We start from the raw sequence: 14,328 nt of genomic DNA on the forward strand, positions 1-14,328 counted from the left end.
CCTTTCCGCAGAATCTACGCCCCTTTCCGAAGGTCCCCCGCTGCCTGCTGGGAAACACACGGATCCCAGAGACAGCGGGGACCATCCTTATTGCGCAGCGTGACTCGCGCATGCGCAATAGGGAACCGAGAAATGAAGCCGCAAGGCTCCACTTCCTGATTCCCATACCCAAGATGGCGGCGGCAGCACCCGAGAGACGATCGAGAGATCGGCTTCGGGTGCCGACATCGCGGGCGCACTGGGCAGGTAAGTGTCATTATTTTAAAAGTCAGCAGCTGCAGTATTTGTAGCTGCTGGCTTTAAAAAAAAAAAAAAAAAACGGCGGACTCCGGCTTTAAATGGACTGTAGTGCAATTCTGCAAAATGCATAAAGCACTAAAAATGCATGCGTGTGAATCAAGCCTAACAGACCTCTGAAGCTGCAGGTTTTGTTACGCAAATCACATTCAAAGATCACGACATAGACTCTGAAGTCAGGTTTCAGTAACGTTCAAACAGCCTAAGCCCTCGTTCACACTGAATGCGACTTTGAAATCATGTGACTTCATCTGAAATCGCATGGTTTTAAAGCCGAGTGTCCGTGCGACTTGAAAGATTACTTTTTCAAATTGATTGTCGCACCGATTTGGACACACTGCCATTGCGATTTGACCTGTGTGAACAGGGGGGGGGGGGTTAGGGATGAGCTCAGGCGTGTTCGCATGGAACACGTGCAGAGCCCACCAGGAAGTCTGCGCAGAGCTGCGCTAATCACAGCCAGTGGGACATTGCCCGATCTCTGCAGCTACGCATCGGGGCAATGTCTCACTGCCTGTGATTAGCCCAGCGCAGCGCTGCGTCGACTTCCTGGCGGGCTCTGCACGTGTTCCACCTGGCGGGCTCTGCACGTGTTCAGCCTGAGCTCATCCCTAACGGGGGGGGGGGGGCTAAAATAAAAAAAGAGCGAAACATAAATCAGACTTGAAACTTTTTCACTCTATTGATTTTTCTTTTTCACTATTTATTATTAAAAGTCAGATGAACCTCTGATAATATTGATAAATGCTCTGCATAGCCTCACATCCCAGCTCATGGGACCAAGATGTAAACAATGAAAGGGAGTCGGCGTGTGATATTGTGTGGCTTTGTATAGGATTCCCAAATCCCTACAAGTGTCAGCTGTCTGAACTTCCCTGACTATGAGATCCTGGCTCCACCCTGCTGAAGTTCTCATGGGGTGGTCAGTTTCCATGTGACAACAGCGGACACAGGAGCCCTGGAGAAGGCAGGAGGTGTCTGGGCTACATCTGCTACACTGAGCCTTCATAGTGTGATCCAGGACAGGTAAGACATTTCTCGTTGTCAGTGCTGTGTGCATGCATGCTTGTCAGCATTCCCTGTATAAAAGGTTTTCATTTCTACTCTTATTACAGGATATGAACCTTCCCCAGAAAACTTGTAATGGACACAGGAAATACCAGATGTCATTGTAAAAGCAAGATAAAGGTCTGTCTGCTTTCATTCTAATCCATTTATTGTATTTTTTTTTTTTTAAGCCATCAGCTGTACGGGATCATTTCCTATTTTTTTGGGGCAGTGTTCTCCCTGTGCCGTACTACGTCGAAGCATTTTGGAAAAAGTTGTGGATGTCCGTGTCTTTATTATCCCTTTCACCCCACCCATCCTGCTAAGTCAACTGGGCAATCTGACAAGCGTATCTGCAAGCTGCTGCAGGTGGAATGACTGGAGACGTCACACTTCTTATTCACCTGTTGGACAAGTTGCAGAGAAACTTACTAGACGGGTTTGCACCACTTCGAGGCAGACAGAGGAAAGGTAAAACAAATAAAAGAGAATTGCACTGAACGTACAAAAAGGAAAAGTGCCTCCACTCCCCACAATGTGAGTAGTACGATCCCAGAAAGCTTACTATGTCGCAAAGTTGGAGTTGCTGGAAGAGAGCCGGTCAGAACTAAACCAGGTATGAGTGGCGTGGGGCCTTCACCGGTTTACTACACTTTATACTACTATGGGTGACACTAGTGGAATTGGAAATATGTCCTCACAGTGCCCTACGGATGGAAACATGGATGACCCCAAGTATGAGGAGTTATGTATAGATGATGACGGCGATGCCTTTGTCAACAATGCAACTGAACATGGCCTCCCACAAAATTTGAGCATGTGGCCTAACACTTATCCAGTTGTCTGGCCGATTTCACCCTCTGAGGACTGTGAAAATGAAGTGTTGCCCAGTGAGAATTCCAGTGACCAAGGCAGTGCGGATAGTGGCAATTCTCAGGAAGCACGGAGTCGCACTTCATCCCTAGTGAACGGATTGCTGACAGAACTCTACGACACATACCGTGGGGGACTTGGAACAGGACGTTGGCAATATCAGGATAGCGTGGACAGCTCGACTGAAGCATCTGGATCAGATGCCTTTCTGAGCAGAAGTAACCCTGAATGTGGATTCCTGCAGGAGTTGTCAGAACTCCAGGGCCGCAGGCATCAAATACAGTTCCTCAAGCAGAAAGGTGAGTGTGCTGCATATTAATGATGGTACTATATCATTTTCTGACCATATGCTTCAGAGGAGTTCATTAATTTTTTTAGGAAGTGCTGTCTATAATTTCATGTTAAAATCACCGAGATAACAACTAAACCCATGTAAACTTGTGTTTGTGGGTTTAATTGATTTTAATATGACATCATGTTATATATATATATATATATATATATATATATATATATATATATATATATATATAATTAGTTATACCTGCTTATCTTACCTAAAGGTCTAAATAGAGCAGTAATGACTATTGTACCACTCCTGTTTTGTTTGTGTCACTTTCTCAGTTGGAGAAAATGCAGTCTGTTTTTCATGTTGTAAATAATGGGGGAGATTTACTAAAAGTGGTGCACGCAGAATCTGGTGCAGCTGTGCATTACCAATCGGCTTCTTGCTTTTTCCTTTTTTTTTTTTTTTTTTTGGCAAAGCTTAAATGAACAAGCAGAAGTTAGAAGCTGATTTGCTACCATGCACAGTTGTACCACTTTTGGTAAGTCCAGCTGATGATCAGAAGGGCCAAAGTGAGTTAGTCTTGTGCATATCATGGCTGCCTAGGGCCATAATCCTTAAGTTCAGGCACATTTACCATCCTGGGAGCCACAGGTACTGCGTACAGGGGCCCAATGACTGGGCATGACTGGCTTTGCATGGCTATACACGGGTATATGCAAAAAATTGCACATACATGCATAAGACCCTAAACCAATATACAGCCATTCATGTCTACAGGGCAGGTGTATACAGCACCAGTGGCTTCTGGCAAATATGCCTAAACTTTACATTGTATGTCCCCAAGCAGCTGGGTGCCAGAGCCCTTAGATTGCCAATGCGGCCCACAATGAAATTAAGTTTGGTTGATCGCGGAGGAGTCTTTTTGGCCTGGTCTGTACCTGTTCCAGAGGGCTCCCTGTGGGTCAACGGGTGGGAGGCCCCTAATGTTTGCTCATTTTCTTTCTTGTGGAGCTGATGTGATGTAATACAGCATGATGTGTAATGCATTGTTGGAAACAATAAAAAGTTAATTGATAAAAAAAAAAAAAAAAAAAAAGAAATTAAGTTTGACATCCCTGCTTTAGATGCATTTTGGTCAAAAGGGATGATCTGCTTCCAGGAAAAAAAGCAGGGCAGAGAAGGGAAGCAGAATGTGCAGGGTCTGGAGGAGGGCTGGAGTCAGCTGCGAGTCTTCTGAATGCTGAGACCAGGGGAGGCAGAGAGGGGTGCTGCAACTGCACAGAGAGGCATAGGATCTGTCGGAAGAGTTCTGAACTTCTTTCTTTTGCTGACTGCTGAGACAAGGTGGGGGTAGAGATGAGGGGGGTGCTATAGCTGCAGGAGGTGCGAGGGCCACATTAAATGACCTGGTGGATTCAGCCCCCAGGCCTTGTGTTTGATGCATGTGATCTAAAGCCAAAACGTTTTCAGTTTGGGATAAAATAGGGGATAATATCCCGTCAGGTCCCCCCCCTCCCCTCCCTCCCTGATTCCTAATGGGATACAGAGGGGAAGAAAAACCCTGACTGGTGTTTTAACCATCCCCATACTCTATCCCAAAACTGAAAAATCCTTTCACTTCCTCTCCCCTGGACACAGTAGGAAGTGAGAGGATATTTCTCCAAAGTGAGGGAAATCCTCGCTTTGCAGTTATCAGAACAGGTCCCCTCATTAGACCCAGCCATGTGTGTTCCAATGTCAGCATTTTAGATTTTTCTTTATTTTCAGTTCTAGGAACAGTGGTCACCAGGACAAATGGAGAGGGTGCCTCTCCCTAATGGGCACAGCCAGTGGCGTAACTAGAACCTTCAGGGCCCCGATGCAAGAAACCATGAAGGGCCCCCCTGAACCCCAGCCAGGGCCCTTTCCTCCAAGTCCGGCGGTGGAACTCCAGGGCGTGGTCACAGGTATGACCTTTGTGAGCCCTGTAGTTCCACCACTGGCATCAGTAGTTTTTTTTTAAGTTTTTTTTTAGGTGCCCCATTGGGGGACTGTCCCTAGGCAGGATGGGGTCCCCGTCCCCAGAAGAAATCTGGTGCTTTTCTCCAGGGCAGATGAAGTTACTGCCCCCAGGTGAGAAGGGGTCCCTGTCCCCAGGGGAGATGGAGGGGGTATATAATGGTGTGTGGGGTCCTTTCACTCACCATGATCAAGCTGCAGGCCGCGCACTCATCCATGTTGGCCTGGACTCCATCCAGTGTGCTGGACGGGCGATCAGCATATCTCCCAGAAAGACCTTTCATCATCTGTGTATGACGGGGGAGGAGGGGGGATGGCAGACAAGCCTGCAGTGTCCTCCGGGGGGTTCTCATAGGGCTGCACTGCATCTGTGTGCTTAAAGTTTGTTTACCCGGGAGAATTCGCAGTGCAGTGTGGGCCGGACTTGGGGGGGGGGGGGGGGGGGGTGGGACTCTGGCTGGGGAGAACAGACATCGGACTGAGCGGCAATGCATGGAGCAGGAGAGGGGTACTCTGAGGAGCCGGCCGAGGACACAGGTCATGCGGGGAATGCACAACTAAAGAGCAGCCAGTGCGATAGTCGAGCATGGAGCTCTGCTAGTCACCCTCCACCTCCAGCCACCCGTGTGCATGGTGCACTGGTACCCCTAGTTGCCTATGCTGCTGCCGGCCATATGTAGAGGGGGCTGCATGGGCCCCCTGCATCACAGGGCCCAGTTGCGGTCGCGACTGCTGCACCCCCTATAGTTACGCCCCTGGGCACAGCAAGAATTACAGGGTTCATGGAAAATTTCAGAGAAGTAGAGGGTCTAACAGAGTAAAGTAATTGCTGCAATTACAATTTGTTTTTGCCATTGTCATCATTTTTACTAAGGCGAGGAGTAACGAAAAAAGTACAGTAACCCATAGTGACATCTGTATTCCTCTTTCAGTCTCTCCCCAAAACAGGAAATGGGAAATTGAATTGGTTGCTTTGGGCTATTGCATTTCGTGGCTTTATATTATGTACACTACTGCTTCTGAAAGCATTTTGCCTCCAGAAATGGTTGTCATGCTTTATGAATGTACCAGAGCTGCTTTTATAATTTAGTGCAACTTGTGACCTAATTGGGGCTGTCCAGTCACGCTCCTCCAGAGCCATGTCCAGACCAACTGTTGTGGTGTGGGTTTTTTTCTTCCTTTTTTTTTTTTTTTTTTACCACAGAGAGTCTTTGTCCATCATGTAATTGCTATTTTCTATTGATAACACACAATCTATATAATCATGGGAAGAAATTCTTTCAACTCTGTCAGATCTATTTATAATTTGCTGCTGCTGTTCACATGGCAGCAGTCTGTTACGTATAGAAATCGGTTGCGGTAAAATGCCAATTTTTATTATGCTTTGCTGCTATTCATTGTCACACCATGGTACAGTGGGTTACAATGCCATTCATTTTGAAAGGCACCCTAAAACACATCACTCAACCAATGGATGTTTGTTTTAGAACCCCGAAAAAAATGCAAAGACATCAACTGTCTTTGCTTTTGTGGTGCGTCTGAAAAGGAAGAGGTGCATGTGCTGCTGTCTTGGCAACTCGTTCAAATTAAATGGGTTACCTTACTGGAATACAAGTGTGTCTGTAATGAGAAAAGTACATGTAGAAACTATTTTTAAGGCCGTACCCAAAGACAGCAGCCCAGGTCCCCAAAAAGGGTTCTCCATCTCCTTCCAAGTGTAGTTGGGCAGAAAGCATTGGAAGAAAACTCTTCCATCCTACCATTACCTAACCAACTTACAACCGACTGAATCAGTCCAGTGTGATCTCCAACCCTACATGAGAGAATTATAGGAGCTGCCATTGCTGGCCACCTAGAGATGCTATATACCCGGGATATGCAATTAGATCTCCAGCTGTTGCAGAACTACAATTCCCATGAGGCATAGCAAGACTCTGACAGCCACAAGCATGACACTCAGAGGCAGGGGTATGATGGGACTTGTAGTTTTGCAACAGCTGGAGGTCCGCTAATTGCATATCCCTGCTATATACCCTAGCCATGATTCACTTCAGTACTTCATAGTAACAAAGCCAAAACATGCAGTATCAGAACTCTACCTGTTCCAGGTCAGCAACTCAGGCAGCAGTGAAGCCAAAGCATCAACATGACAGCGATTAATTAACACATTTCTTTATAAGAAGCAGCCTCCAACATATCAAGACATTGAAATGGAACAGAGTGCATTGTTTAGTACAAAATACAACAATAGACTTCTGACAAGCATGTAAAGAATACCAAGTAACAAACGAGGCTAGGTGCACGTATTATGAGAAATCTTGAACGTCAACTTAGGATAGCCCTACACAATAAAAGGAACAGGAATAGAAATATAATCAGCAGGAATAGGACCTGAAGATGGGTTTTAAATAAAGCATCGCCAGATAAAAGTGGTGGGATTGTCACTGCATAGGTAAATGTGAAGCATAATCGTGTGGCAAAGGAGGGTACTGCAAAGGTTTTATTGGGGGGGGGGGGGGGGGAGAAAAGTAGAGCAACAGAAAATCGCATAGCCCTCCCCCCCCCCCCCCCCCCTGCCCCCCATTGTAAGGAATAGACTAGGTCAGGAGAAAGTATAACCTTACTGTTTCACTTTGCTCATTCATATCCTATATATATCAAGCATTAGATTGGCAGAACCATGCAATACAATGGAATCTGATTAGCGGAGCTCTCGCGACCCCCACCCAGCTCCTTCCTGTATAGGAGATTGCAGAAACCTAACCTTAAGATCATTTTAGGTCTTTCTAATGACTGTGGATGAATGTCACAATCTCATCTCCTCCATTCACAGAACACCTTACATTTTGTAAAAAGAATATAAGAGGTGCTGATTGAGCGATCTGCTGTGATTGGTGTACGCCAAACTGTGGGCTCCATGACAGATTTCCTTTAAATAATAAAATGGGGAGAATTTGGGACTTTGAATGATGCCATGGCTGGGTATGGGTATGGGGTTCCTCCACCCCTATCGTTATGAGAAAAAGGGGCAAAAATGCAACGGGAAAAGCATCAAAGATGCAACAAAAAGGGGACTTTATATGAAGCTCATGGTAACAAAATGAATAGAATAGTGGATAGTAAAGTATTTAATAAAAAATAGATACATGTTTAAATACATTAAATTTCATACACATAGAAATGCACACTTCCATAGTGGCAATTTCTGAAACAGTAATATCTGGCAATAACATATTTTCAAACATTAATCACATGATGAGATTAAGGCGTGCACCAACATTCATGATTGGATATACACATATTGCAAGATAGCATCTGCACGGTCTATGGTCTTTCTGATCCCTATCACAATAAAAATTGTATATATGAGCACATATCTTAATGGGTGTGGAATTTAAATACACGACATCTGGTAGCTTGATGCGTTTTGTGGCTTTAAGCCATTAGCAGACATGTGATGTATCTGCAATGGGAGAGTAAATTTACCTAGGTAAACTAGCTTGTATCACTATAGGGGAGGATAGATAGAAGACAGAGCCCCCCCCCCCCCTTCTATTTAAACAAGATCACTTAGAGGTATATGTGCAATTAATGGCGTGATGTCAGGGACCATGAGCCACCCGAGGGCATCAGTATCTGGAGCTGAGTGGGCATGTTCAGCGGCGGCACCCATCACAGACAACGCCCCAGGCGGATCCGGGCACACCGAGCACTCCTGGTATAAACCTGGGAAGCATCAGTGATTGATGAGTGCGTCAATCAAGTTAACCAATATTGGGGTTATGTGAGTGAATTACTAATTAAAAGTCAGGGTCGACTGGATAGTGAAGATGGTTAGAGCAGAAATGAAAACGAATATTGTTGTGCCTAAGCAGGAGTGGAGGTGAAAGACCATAGTGGAAGGTCCCCATCAAGACACCCGATTGCAAAGAAGGGAAAGTGGGGGATACAAGGGGGGGGGGTTTAGTGAGGGTCTGATAAATACCTGGTGCTTGAAGGGAGGGAGGGAAACCAGTCCAAAGAAGGTGAAGGCCAATGTGCAAGAGAGCTGTGCCCATTTTACAGCTGTAGCAGCAGGGGTCAAGTCCTAGGGGAAAAAAAGATCCCCCTCCCCCACCCCAAAAAAAAAAAAATACGCTCATATGCATATATATTTCACAGAAAATACAGTGCAACATTTATTGTAAAGTGCCAGTTTACAAAAACAAAATAAGTTAACTTGTCAAACTAACAGAATAATCACAAGAACGGAGGGGGACATGGAGGAAAACTGGAGGGGGACAGCAGCAGAACGGAGGGGGACACGGAGGAAAACTGGAGGGGCACGGCAGCAGAACGGAGTGGGAGTGGGGGGGCACGGCAGCAGCACGGAGGGGGTGTGGGGGAGATGGCAGCAGAACAGAGGGGGAGCATGTTCACTGTAACTAACAAAGTGTGTGTAACACACTAACCTGGAAGTTTGTCAATGACTCTGGCGGGCGGCGGACCTCGTGGGTGGGAGGATTCGGAGGCTCAGCTTAGAGGAGTAGTTGAACTGCAGAAGTCTGGAAGCTCAGAGTTGGGCTGCACTGCTGGCAATGTGCTACAGCGGCTGCGGGAGTAGTTGGCGGCCCCGGAACTGTCTGGCAGTGACTGGTCAGTGGGCACAGGCTGGATCCTTACCAGCAGTAAGTGTGGCTGTCTGGTGTGGTGTCTGTGGCTGGCTGCTCTCTATCGGAGGCCCTGCTCAGCCTAGCAACCAGTTACTCAGGCATATGCAGGATGCGACTGCTAACGGGAACTGAGTTCCTGTTGTGGAAAAAGTACTGGAACTCCGTTCCCGCAGGACTTGAGCCCTGTATAGCAGCCATCTGCGATTCCCTCCACAGAGAGCCAGATTGGGGATCTGTCAATGTAGACAAACAGATCCACTTTCTGACAGGGAAGTACAGAATGAAAGCCTGTTCCTAGTGATTAAGAACAGCAATCTCTCTGTACTCCAAGCCGGCCGTCCCCCCCCCCCCTCCAGTTAGAAACACCCACGGAAACACATTTAACCCCTTTATCACCACTCCACTAGTGTTAACCCCTTCCCTGCCAGTGTCATTTATACAGTAATCAGTGCATTTTTATAGCACTGATCGCTGTATAAATTTCACTGGTCCCAAAAAAAGTCAAGTGTCCGATCTGTCTGCCACAATGTCACAGTCCCACGAAAAATTGCTGATCACCACCATTACTAGTAAAAAAAATAAAAATAAAAAAGAAAATAAAAATTTATAATAAAAATGCCATAAATATATCCCCTATTTTGTAGAAACTATAACTTCTGCACAAACGAATCAATATACAATTATTACAATGTGTGTGTGGTTTTTTTTGTTTTTTTTTACCAGAAATATGTAGAAGAATACATATTGGCCTAAACTGATGGAGATTTGTTTTTATTTATTATAGCAAAAAGTGAAAAATATTTGGTGTGTTTTTTTTTTTTTTTTTCAAAATTGTCGGTCTGTCTTTGTTTATCTTGTAAAAAATTCAAAACTGCAGAGATCAAATGCCACCAAAAGAAAGCTCTATTTGTGGGGGGGAAAAAAAAGGACTGCGCAATTGTCAGTTAACCACTTTCAGACCGGACCAATTTGCTGGTCAAAGACCAGACCACTTTTTGCGATTCGGCACTGCGTCGCTTTAACTGACAATTGCGCGGTCGTGCGACGTGGCTCTCAAACAAAATTGACGTCCTTTTTTTTCCCACAAATAGAGCTTTCTTTTGGTGGTATTTGATCACCCCTGCGGTTTTTATTTTTTGCGCTATAAACAAAAATAGAGCGACAATTTTGAAAAAAACGCATTATTTTTTACTTTTTGTTATAATAAATATCCCCCAAAAATATATAAAAAAAACATATTTTTTCCCTCAGTTTAGGCCGATATGTATTCTTCTACATATTTTTGGTAAAAAAAAATCGCAATAAGCGATTATTGATTGGTTTGCGCAAAAGTTATAGCGTTTACAAAATAGGGATAGTTTTTTATAGCATTTTTATTAATAATTTTTTATAATTTTTTTTTTTTTTACTAGTAATGGCGGCGATCAGCGATTTTTTTTATTTTTTTTTTTTTTTTTTTTTTTTTTTTTTTTATTGTGACTGCGACATTATGGCAGACACATCGGACATTTTTGACACATTTTTGGGACCATTGTCATTTATACAGTAATCACTGCTATATAAATGCACTGATTCCTGTGTAAATGACACTGGCAGTGAAAGGGTTAACCAGTGGGTGGCAGTGTAGGGGTTAAGTGTTCCTAGGGGAGTGTTACTAACTGTGGGGGGGTTGGGCTTTCATTTAGTGTACACTGATCTCTGCTCCAATCACATGGCGCAGAGATCAGCGTCACTAGTTGCTAGGCAGAATAGACAAATGTTGTTTACACAGCATTTGCTCTATTCGGCCGCTCCGTGAGACGATCGCGGGGATGCCCGCGGCGATCGAGTCCGCGGGTCCCGCGACCGGACTCACGGGGGTCCCGACCAGCGCGGGAGCGCCGCCGGCGGCGCGCTCCCGATGGCAGGGCGGCATCGAATATTGGACGTACCTGTACGCCAATATGCCTGCCCGTGCCATTCTGTCGACGTACATCGTCGTGCGCTGGTCGGGAAGTGGTTAAAGGGATGCATTGCCGTATTGCAAAAAATGGCTTGGTCATTAAGAGGCAAAACTTTTGGTCTTTAAGTGGTTAAAGTGAAAGTCCTGCCTAACGATAACTATTCTTAAAAATGTCCCCTCCCCTCTCCTGCTATTTGTCCTGCCTACTCTTTGTAAAAAAAAAAAAAAAAAGATTGTGTATACTTTTTACAGTCCTCTCCAGGCCGGTCATGTGATCCTGTCATCGAGTGTCTGCTGCAGGGGAGAGGAGGGAGCAACAACAATGGCTGGGCTATGAGTGACATTACCATTCCTGGAATTTCCAGCTGTTGCCGAGCATTATGACACACGTAAGCTGGAGCTGCGGGATCATGTGACCAGAGCAGACAAAAAGGTAAGTATACACCTCATCCTTTTCTCAAAAAAAAATAAAAAATAAAATGTTGGTGTTAGGCACAAATTTTAATTTAACTGCAGCACGGTTTGCTGAAATGCTCAGGACCTTACTGGCATAGTGTATGGATGGATTGATTAATCCTTTGGTTGGTCAAATAGTCCCTATATGTGCACCTCTAGTAGTTTATCTACATTTGAGCTATATTGTTGTTTTAAAGCTGAAATCTGGGCATAAAAATGTTAATTTAAATATATTCTTTGATAGCTGCAAACAATAAAAATATACTTTGTGTGCACGAAACATTGTGACAAATTGCGTTATAACTATATAAAAGTAGCAGCGACTTCACCACTGTACTGTACATAGATCTGCTGTATAGATCTATAAGAAATACACAAAACACACCAAGAATAGACATGCCATTTTTGTATTTAGACAATTTTTGCTTATCCCAGAATACGACTTCAAGATACAGTAGAATATTTTCTTTAAGCTTTAAAACTAAATAAAAAAAAAAAAAAAAAAAAAAAAATTTTATGTTGTCTATTGACGTCCTCCTAGAACTGCGTGACACAGCTGATCATAGATTGGGGGTAAAAGGCCAATCACAGTGACTCTTTAGCATGTGATCAGCTGTGTCCAATCACAGATGATCATGATGTAAACACACTTGCCGGTAACCAGGTAAGGGCACATCTACACTGATAATCAAGGCACTGATCATCAGTGTCCTGATGATCAGTGCTGCCTCATTGGTGAAAGAGAAAAATGACCTGTTTATGCATGCAAAATATAAAGCCAATTAAATACAGAGCCTAAAAAAATCAGGATGCCTTCTCTTTTCCGAAAAAATCTGAGTTCATCAACAAACTACATATGTAACCAGACACATGCATCTGTGTAGAATTTATTTAGAAGAGCTGAATGGTGCTCTAGATCAGTGTTTCTCAACCCGGGTGCTGTGAGGTGTCCTCAGGGGTACTGCAGCAACACCCTGATCTGAGTGATCCTCTGTGAGCTTCTGTGCTACATGAGGCAGAGAGCATTGTAAAGTCCTATGTAGAGAAGAGGTGGAGAGCTCAAGAGGATGTTTTTTTGCCTAGGGCGCATGTGTCAAATACAAGGCTTGTGGGCTGAATACGGTCCCCCAGGCCATTTTTATTTGTTTATTTTTATGGCCCTTGCACCTCTCTTGCAGTTACAAAACCCTTGTCTCAGCCGTTGGCAGCAGAGAGGAGGGCAGAAATGCTCTGCCAGATCCTGCACATCTCTGTGCAGCGCCCCCCCCCCCCCCCAATCTCAGCAGTTGGCAGCAGCAAGGTTGCCTATGAGGGCAACCATAATGCTGACGCGGTCCGTGATGAAATGGAGTTTGACACCCCTGGTCTAGGGCAAAGAATCATGTTTAGTAACCAAAATCAAACAATAAGAATTGATCTTGGTGTTCTAAAACCATTGTAGTTTATAAATTGTCTGCATATCATTCATTACCATCAAATCATTCTCTGCAGCTATTACCTTTTTGTACCACCACCCCCTCCCTTTAGAATGTAAGCTCTACGAGCAGGGCCCTCCTGTACCTTTTTGTATTGTACTGTAATTGTGTTGTCCCCCCTATACATTGTAAAGCGCTGAGTAAACTGTTGGCGCTATATAAATCGTGAATAATAATAATTACTAAGCATCATTTACACAGACAGGAAAAAAACTGTTCTCATCTAAGCCCTCGTTCACATTGGAGCGATAAGTCGCAGCGAATTGCCGGCATTGACATTGTTCCAATTGGTGCGACGCCGACTTTGCCATGCCGCACCGTTTTGCAAAAGTAGTTCCTGTACTACTTTTGCATATTTCAGGTGCGACCTCAATAGACGTCTGTGCATGAAGCTGCACAGATGTCTTTCAAGTAGCACCTGAAATTGCCGTAACCTGCTACTGATGAGTTTACTTCCTCTTTCATTCCCTGCAAAGGCAAAGCATAATGGACTACTATGCATCGCATAGTAGTGTCACTTACCTGACACAGGAGCCAGCGATGTCACCGCTGTCCCCTGTAGTCCGGCGCATCCATCTTCTCGTGGATCTCGCCGCTCCGCCGCTGTCATTCGGCGAAGCCGCGATGATGTCACTCCCGCGCATGCGAGCCGCCACGCACGGCATATTCGCCGTTGATGGTGCCGTGCTCAGTGCGTCTGCTCGCCGATGTCTACGGCGCATGCGGTGCCTGTCTTTCGGCAAATATCTCCTAAACCGTGTAGGTTTAGGAGATATTTCTTGGACCTGCAGGTGAGCCTTAATCTAGGTCAAAGTGTGTTGTAAGGGTTTACAACCACTTTAAATCTGGCTACTTCAAGTGAAGTAGCATGATTTCAAAGTAGCATCAATATGAACCAAGGCGCAATGTAGCTCTCTAGTGATCAATGATCCCGTGCACGCAGCTGTATCTACATGCCAAAACGTGTGCCATGTATAGCCGCGTACAAAAAAAAGTATTACACAGCTGCATCCAGGGCTGCACAGATCTCAGGTTTTATGGAATTGTATATAAAGCAAGTACTTTTGTATTATGTGCAGGATCTTCTGCTAGCTGTGCCAGCAAGAACTTGCATTCTGTGTAGAAAAATACGCATATAGCGATGTGAATGAAGCCTTTTATTAAGGCAAAGTGCAAAAAAAGTTATTCCAGCAGTGATCTGGCTAGTGCTTGCTATAGGGTACCGCACGTTGCATACTGACGAATTATAAAAAATTCTCCTTTTGAAATATATATATATATATATATATATATATATAT

At 44.6% G+C, this 14,328-nt stretch overlaps 1 protein-coding gene across 3 annotated transcripts in view; it reads left to right on the top strand.

The window, feature by feature from the left end:
• Positions 1 to 1,170: 1,170 nt before the first annotated feature.
• Positions 1,171 to 14,328, top strand: part of TBC1D30 (TBC1 domain family member 30) — a 117,285-nt gene continuing 104,127 nt past the window's right edge. For 2 of the 3 annotated variants that reach the window (XM_077469787.1, XM_077469788.1), the window contains exons 1-2: positions 1,171 to 1,323; positions 1,413 to 2,516. In XM_077469787.1, coding sequence (XP_077325913.1) covers positions 2,009 to 2,516 — 508 coding nt within the window. In that variant the 5' untranslated portion in view covers positions 1,171 to 1,323; positions 1,413 to 2,008. The remainder of the gene's footprint in view (positions 1,324 to 1,412; positions 2,517 to 14,328) is intronic. The other variant, XM_077469789.1, reaches the window with a different exon arrangement.

This window comes from Lithobates pipiens, unplaced genomic scaffold (genome assembly GCF_037356315.1).
Source record: "Lithobates pipiens isolate NorthernLeopardFrog02 unplaced genomic scaffold, aLitPip1_a1.2 Scaffold_8, whole genome shotgun sequence".
NCBI classification, from domain to species: Eukaryota; Metazoa; Chordata; class Amphibia; order Anura; family Ranidae; genus Lithobates; species Lithobates pipiens.